This window comes from Aptenodytes forsteri, unplaced genomic scaffold, assembly GCF_000699145.1.
Source record: "Aptenodytes forsteri isolate BGI_AS27 unplaced genomic scaffold, ASM69914v1 Scaffold285, whole genome shotgun sequence".
Taxonomy (NCBI): Eukaryota; Metazoa; Chordata; class Aves; order Sphenisciformes; family Spheniscidae; genus Aptenodytes; species Aptenodytes forsteri.
In genome coordinates this window covers 273,092-280,765 of record NW_008794453.1, presented here as the reverse complement: position 1 = coordinate 280,765, position 7,674 = coordinate 273,092, and the positions used below count along the sequence as shown (strand labels likewise).

The 7,674-nt window shown below is 51.8% G+C and overlaps 1 protein-coding gene across 1 annotated transcript; it reads left to right on the top strand.

The window, feature by feature from the left end:
- The first annotated feature begins 87 nt into the window (after window positions 1-87).
- On the top strand, window positions 88-3,953 carry LOC103908261 (embryonic pepsinogen). Its single transcript, XM_009290607.1, has 9 exons — window positions 88-143; window positions 484-646; window positions 956-1,073; window positions 1,563-1,681; window positions 1,793-1,992; window positions 2,447-2,560; window positions 3,043-3,187; window positions 3,446-3,544; window positions 3,740-3,953. Exons 1-9 carry the CDS (start codon window positions 88-90, stop codon window positions 3,875-3,877), a joined length of 1,152 nt encoding a protein of 383 aa, XP_009288882.1. The 3' UTR covers window positions 3,878-3,953.
- Window positions 3,954-7,674: the final 3,721 nt, after the last annotated feature.

Sequence of the window (7,674 nt, the reverse complement as noted above, 5' to 3'; positions counted from 1 at the left end):
GGCGGTCCCGGCCGCTCTTGGCACCGCAGGTGGGGTGTGCAGGGCCTATATAAACCGCCGGGCGTTTGCCCTGGCAGCCCCGGCACGATGCGGTTCCTCGTGCTTCTCTGCGCTGCCTCTGCCCTCTCCCAGGGTGTCACCAAGTAAGTCACCGCAGCGTCGCTCTCGTGGGCCACCTGAGTCAAGGTGAAGGGGGAAAATGAGCAATCAGAGCCTTTTAATGGCTTTGGGAAGCAGAGGTGAAGTCTGAGGCTTGGGAAAGCTGCTCCAGGGGTGCAGAGGAGGTGGGGGTGCCTGGGGAGGTCTGGTTTCTAGAGGCGCTTTGGGGTTTTGCAGAAATCCCCCTGACTCAGTGGTCTGGGGGAGTCCGCTGTGCTTCTGCTGTTGGATCAGCACAAATACTGAAGGTGTCAAATGCTGCTTGCAGGAGCTGCAGGCAGCAAAACCTTGTCTAACTTATTTTTCCCTTGGTGCTTGTGCCAGGCTGCCCTTGGAAAGGGGGAAGAAGCTGAGAGAGGTCCTCAGGGAGAAGGGCTTGCTGTGCCGCTTCTTCCAGCATCACCGCTATGACATCGGCACCAAATTCCCGCATGTTTTTCCCAACGGGACTGAAGTGGCCACTGAGCCCCTGCTGAACACCCTCGACGTGAGTGTTGGCTTTGTCCCCCAGCGGCGTAGCCCTGGGGTGGTTCGTGGGAGGCCCATCCCCATGTCTGTGCTGTGCATGGACCAAACCTGAATCCTTTTACCCCAAAGCCTTCAGCTCACATCCTTTGCCCCTTCCTGCCCATACTGGTGGCCCTGGACAGAGCCAGGACACTGAAATGTCCCCCCAGCAGCTCTGCTGGAAGCAATGTGTCCCCATGAAGAAGGGGACCGTGAAGGCTGAAAGCCTGGGGAAGCTCCAGGTTTGGTTTCATGCCCTAAAAGCAACCCTTGGTCCCCTGCCCTGCAGATGGAGTACTACGGGACCATCTCCATCGGCACCCCACCGCAGGACTTCACCGTGGTCTTCGACACCGGCTCCTCCAACCTCTGGGTTCCCTCTGTCTCCTGCACCAGCCTGGCTTGCCGTAAGTAGGGGCAGGCAGGGATCTCCGTTTCAGCAGAGGTGGGTCCAGCAGCACGTCCTGGGCTTATAACTGCACGATCGAGCCCAAAGATTGGGGTGATGTTGGCAGGGGACCAGGGGCCGCCTAGCCAGTGCAACGAGCAGATTCCGTGGTGCTGGGTCCATAGCACCTGTGAAATGCACTGGAGAGATGAGTATTTGGGGTGTAGGACCCACTCAGTGTTGTACTCCACAGGGTGATGTGCTTAGTGCTTAGTGCCTCAGTTTCCCCATCTGTCCAAAGAGGGTGATGGGATATCCTGCGGATCCCTGGTTGCTGGAGGAGGGGCAGGGACGTACAGCAAATGCTCACAGCTAAATTGTTCCTGAAAGGAAGGATAATAAATGGCAGGTCTAAACAGCAATTCAGCAGGGCTCCTCCTCCCACGCTTCCCTTACAGCTCAGCCTTGCTGAAAGGCTTCGTTTCTGATTTTCCCACTTGCCTTCTAGAAAACCATCAGATGTTTAACCCATCGCAGTCCTCCACCTACAAAAGCACAGGGCAGAACTTGTCTATTCAGTATGGCACCGGCGACATGGAGGGCATCGTGGGCTCCGACACCATCACCGTGAGTGTCACGATGGCATTTCCAGCGGGGGTCCTTTGTGCCTTCTCCACCTGATTAACATCAATATTGCAGTGTCTGATCCAGGTCTTGCGGCATCTTCCCTGTCCCTAGGTTGCATCTCTGGTGGACACCAACCAGCTCTTCGGCTTGAGCACCACCGAGCCCGGCCAATTCTTTGTCCATGTCAAATTTGATGGGATCCTGGGCTTGGGCTACCCAAATCTGGCTGCTGACGGGATCATGCCAGTGTTTGATAACTTGGTGAATGAGAGCTTGCTGGAGGAGAACCTCTTTTCAGTCTATCTGTCCCGGTAAGCCATGTGGGTCTCAAGGGCTGGGGAAGATAGCAGATGCATCTCATGCAGATCATTGCATTTGCTGGTGGCTCCAGCTCCTCCACTGTCACTGCTGCCATCCGGCTGTTGTCTCTGTGGCCAGACATCCAGAGGCTGGGGGGGGGCTCGTAGCAGGTGGCCACCAGACTTACTGGGGAGCTTATGGCTTGCGGGGAAACCTCTCTAGTTTCCAGCCCTGTGCTTCCACCATGGCTCCCTTTTTCCCTTTTTCTGGGTCCAAAGGACCCGGCACACACTGCTGTTGTACCACCGCCTCGCTGATGCTCTGTAATGAGGAGGGGCGCGGATGCGACCATGGCATTGCAAGCAGCATCTCACCCCGTGGGGGACACAGCCCTGCTGTTTTAAGCTACCCGCACTGAAGCCACATGGCAAACCCTCCACTGTTTTTCTTTTCTGCACCATCCAGCGAGACAACAGGGAGCGTGGTCATCTTTGGGGGAATTGATGAGTCTTATTTCACCGGCTCCATCAACTGGATCTCTGTCTCTTACCAAGGTTACTGGCAGATCTCCATGGACAGGTAACAAAACAGCTCTGCTGGTCTATGTTCATTTCTAACCGTCATTTCTAAAGACACCTTGGACCCATCAACATCAGAAGCTTTCCACTGGCATCTAACACCCCACAGCTGTGGGATGCAGAAGGTTAAGGGGCCAAAATCCATAGTACTTCGGTAATTGCTACCCAAAACGGGGATGCTTTGTGCCTGTGGCACAGCCTAGTTCTTCTCTGCACAAAGCCTGTGCTCTTGGGGACGTTTTTGGTGATGAGTAGAGCAAAATTATGGTCCAAAACCTACTTTGTTTGGCTCGGTTGGGTCCCAACTGCTGGGTTGTGTTCATGTGTGCAATAGGGGCTGTGATACCAGCTGGCATTGCAAACTTGAAGAAGCAAAAGGCTCACTTTGGGTTACCCAGCCTTAACTCTTCTAAAAGAAGTTCAAAAACATCACTAAGATCCAGCTGGTTATTTAACGGCCCCGTGCTTTGTCTGTCCCTCCAGCATCATCGTGAACAGCCAGGAGATTGCATGCAGTGGTGGCTGCCAAGCCATCGTCGACACCGGCACTTCCCTCGTAGCTGGGCCACCCTCCGGCATTAGTAACATCCAGAGCGCAGTCGGGGCCTGGCAGGACATGTACGGAGAGGTAAGAGCACCCATGGCTTGCTCTGCCTGCCCTGGAGGCAGCCTGGCACTGCCGAGCCCAGCGCCAAGCCTGCTTTCATGCACAGGGAAACTGCATCTCTGCTCATGGCAAACCAGCCCAGCTCCTCTGATACCTCCAATAGAGATCACCATGAGACACTCCTAGTTTCTAGTTTATACCGGTGAAGTCAAAACCCTTCACTCCTCACCCTGTGAACATGTTTTCCACCTAAGAGCCTCTTTGTTCTGCTCTCTGCAGTACAACGTGAACTGCAGCTCCATTTCTGCCATGCCTGATGTCATCTTTGTCATCGATGGGGTTCAGTATCCTGTGCCTGCCTTGGCTTACGTTGAGCAGGTAAGGGGGAACCAGGTGGTCCTGGTTTCAGGAGCCTCTCTCAAGGTCCTTCTACTTTCTCCAATGGCTCTGATTGCCTTGGCTTCTCCCATTCCCATGGGAGACAGGGGATGGATGGCCAGAGGCCTCCAGAGCAATGAAAGAAAAGATACCAGCCCACATTTCCCCCATTTCCCTTTTCTTGCTTAAATGCAGAACGACCAAGGACCTTGCAGCAGCAGCTTCCAGAACACCTCTGCGGACCTCTGGATCTTGGGAGACGTCTTCATCAGGGTGTATTACAGCATCTTTGACCGGGCCAACAACCGCATTGGACTGGCCAAGGCTATTTAGATCCATCACAATGCCAGCAGTGCTGTGGTTTCACCACGCAACTAGACCACAACCATGTTTTTTGGTGTAGGAAGAGATCCTCAGGGAATCTCTCGCTCACACACGAATAAAGCGTTGATGGTTCAGAGTTGGTGGCTGCATATTTATTTGTGATAAAATGGCAGGAATTAGGAAGGAGCTGTCATACACTTGCTGCTTCGTGGTGGCTAAGGAGCGTTTGGTCAACACAGTCTTGACTAAGACCTTTGGGAGCTGCGGTCATAGCCTGCAGGGGGTGAGGGGTGGGTCCCTAGCAAGTCAAGACCAGCTCTTTTATTGGAGCTACATCAAGTGAGTGATTCTGGAAAACGCAAATTTCCATCCAGGGAGGATGAACTCACCAGCCCAGCCACAGCCCGTCTCAGAGCAGATCGCTGCAGACCCACAATCATGTCCCACCAGTGGCTCACCTGGTAGCTCTCCGTCCCTGGGCTCAAGGTTTGCCCCCGTGTCCCTTACATGGTGTCCGATAGCCCGAAGACGTCTCAGGGCAGTGACTCCCCCAGGAGGATGTGGCTCGGCTGGAGATTTCCCTTGGACCGCCCAAGAGAGCAGGACAGGAGATGGCTTTCACCCAGTGCATGCCCTCCCATCGTGAGGCTTTTATAGAAGCACATCCACAGCTGCGCGTGTGTAGAGGTGATGTCTTACTTCAGTTTCCATAGTTTAGAACAATCCAGTTACACTTAGTTGTTTCCCCATAAAGAATCTCAATTAAATGCCCCTTTCCCAGTGATGAACCGGTCTGTGCTGTGAGATGGTCACCAAGAGCCTGGAAACACCAGCTAGTCCTCAGTTATAATCTTCACTACTGTGCAAAAAACCCACCAAAACCTAATATTTATTTTTATTTCATGATAATTTTCCCTCGCAATGGTCAGGACGGTTCCTCCTCTAATTTTGTTTCATTCCTTTAACCTAGCAGTTCCCATTTTTGAAAAGGAAATTGCCTCCATCCATATAAAATCCTATTAAAAACGGTCCAAAAATCCTATTAAAAACGGTCCATATAAAATCCTATTAAAAACGACGGCTGCCTCTTTCCTCCCGATCAGCTGCCGTGAAAGCGCTCAGCAGGCGGCCGGGAGAGAGACATCCAAGAGTCCCCGCTGCTTCTTAATTTCTCCTGTACTGAGGGATAAGGGGCTATTTGCATTATTTATTGAGAAATGAGGTTCCATCACTGATGGGCCCTGGAGTTTGCTTACCGGATGGGAGCAGGGATGCAGAGGGAGAGATCCAGGCCAACGGGGTCGGAAAAGAATTTTTCTCTCCTCTCACCATGCAAAAGTTGCCCTCTCTTTGAGCCGACTAGAAAAGAGTGTATGATGTGGGATGGTGGAAAGATGATTTATCCCCCTGCAGCTCCCTGAGCTCACACAGCCCTGGGTCACTGAGCCCCAGCGGGTGGGAATCCCTTGTGCCCAAGAGGGACCCAAGCCTGGATTTTGGGCAGACGGGGCTTTACCTCGGCTCCATCACAGGAATTTTCTCATTGTTATGAGCAACAAGAAATGAACCCGATGCAGTGGGAACCATGGCTCCGAGGATCAGCAACCCATGGACCAGCCCCTGCCAGGATGGACAAGACCCAACAGGAGCACCCAGGGGCTGTAGCTGTGCTCCTGGTGAGCGGGACAGGAGAGGGAAGCCGTGTCCTTGGTCCGGGCAGGACCAACAGCCCAAATGCTGTGCCAGGAGGCAGCTCCTAAATCCTCCTGGCATGGCTATTCTGCACCAGTGCCAAGAGTCCCCGGCAAACGCCACCCTGCAATGGGCTTCCTCCACGAGAGCATCCCCCATGGCCAAAGCATCCCTTCCCACATCCACGCTCACACATGCAATAAAGAAATAAACCAGATAAAAGCTTCCAAGCATGAATTAGAGAGGGGGAAACACGTCGGGACTGTCTACATCCAGGGAAACGTCTATCTTGGAGTGCCATCTCGTGGCTGTGGTGCCAAAACTGTACTCCTGCACACAGGGGGGGAAGCAGAGAAGTATCTGCCTGGTGGCAAAAGGATTCTCCAGGGCTTGCTTGGAAATTTCAGCTCAAAGGAAGAGGGAGATGCTTCTAGCTGACAAATATTTCACATGTGGCCACAAGTTCCAACTTGGTCCAGGGATAAAAAGCAGCCAGGACATCTTTCTGATAAAGCAAAGAGGTTTCCTGTCTTCTGTTTAGCTTCTTCTGTGGCAGTACAAAATTTCAAGTGGGAATTCAGCCTGCGTGCTAGAGGACATGACAGATGATTGGCTCATTAAGGCTTGACTCAAGAATAGTACAGTTAATAAGAGCCTTTTGTGGATTTCATTGAGCTTTGGGCCTGTATTTGGGAAGGTACTAAGCTGCAAATTGTATGGGAGAATGGGTTTTCTGGCAGGTTTATATCAAGCACCAGCTGAGTGTTGACACTGGGTATTCATAGCCTGGTTGTCCTCCTCTTTACTTTAGAATAAATCGGAAATAAGCTAATGCCTCTGACCCCGTCCTCGTAGCACAAATCAGGGATCCCCCTCGGACCTGGCCTCCTGCAACGAACAGTGTAAGCCAAAGTGCTGGGGAAACCCCTGCAGAGTTTGTCCTCAACTCACAGATCCGGAGCCTTCAGGTCTGTAATGTCCCATGTCTCAACTCCCCCACCACGATTCCCGGCTGGGGACCATCTCCCTTGGAGCAGCACAAAGCCAAGAACAAAAAGTTGAGTCCAAATAAACAATATTTTCTGCATGCCAGACTTTGAAGCATCTATTCTTTTATTTGAGAATAAAGTTTACAAGTTAATAAGAATCAGATTGTTCATCCTTCCATAAGAATAAAGTTTACAAGTTAATAAGAATCAAGTTGTTCATCCTTCCATACAACCAACCAACCATCCATCCATCCATCCATCCATCCATCCATCCATCCACCCATCCCAGCACCATTTCGGTCCCTGTTTGCTAAGGGAGCAGGAGCGGTGAAGACGTGCTCATAGCTGATCAGGCTGAATATTTCCCGACCCAGACCTTTTCACCAGGGTTCCTCGTGGTGACTTCCCAAGGAATAAACACCAAAAGTGCTTCAGGTTTGACAGGCTGGGAGTGAAGTCTGGGGAGGGGAGCGCTAAAAAAAATAAAAGAATGTAAAAACTACAAGCTTTCTAGAGGAAAAGGAGAAAGAACCTGCTATGAAATAAAAACAGTGACGTGGCAGAGCTGCTGGAGAGAATTGAGGGGTGAATGGAGAGGAGCGGGGCATGTCTCAGGGTGCTGCTCTCCAGCTGTGCCCAGCTGTGCCTCCTCCAGCCGTCCCCACAGATGATGAGAACTTGAACACAGTGGGAAGGAGATTAAATAGCTCTCACAGCTCCTCCCCCTGTCCGGGATGACGGTTTGGGGTTTGCAAGGGATGGGGTGAGGAAGAGGATGGTGGAGGAATGGGAAGAAACAAGGGAGAGCAGGCAAAAAGGGGGATTAGTCCCAGAGGGAAAAACCTGTCTGGAAGGAGCTGTGCTGGTCATGTCCCAGATCCATCTCCCTGGGGTGCGAAAGACCTCATTGCAGAAAGACAGTCCACATAAAGACCCCAAACCCAAAATAACAACCCCCCCAGACCAGAGCCAACACAAGCTCTGCAGCAGAGCTGGCAGGGATGCAGGATTTCTACCACGGGGAAAATCCCAGCACGCCCAAACTCACATTTTCCATCAGACCAGGAATAAAAAAAAAAAAAAAAAAAAACAAATTTTTTTTTTGAAAAGAAACAAAATTTTAAA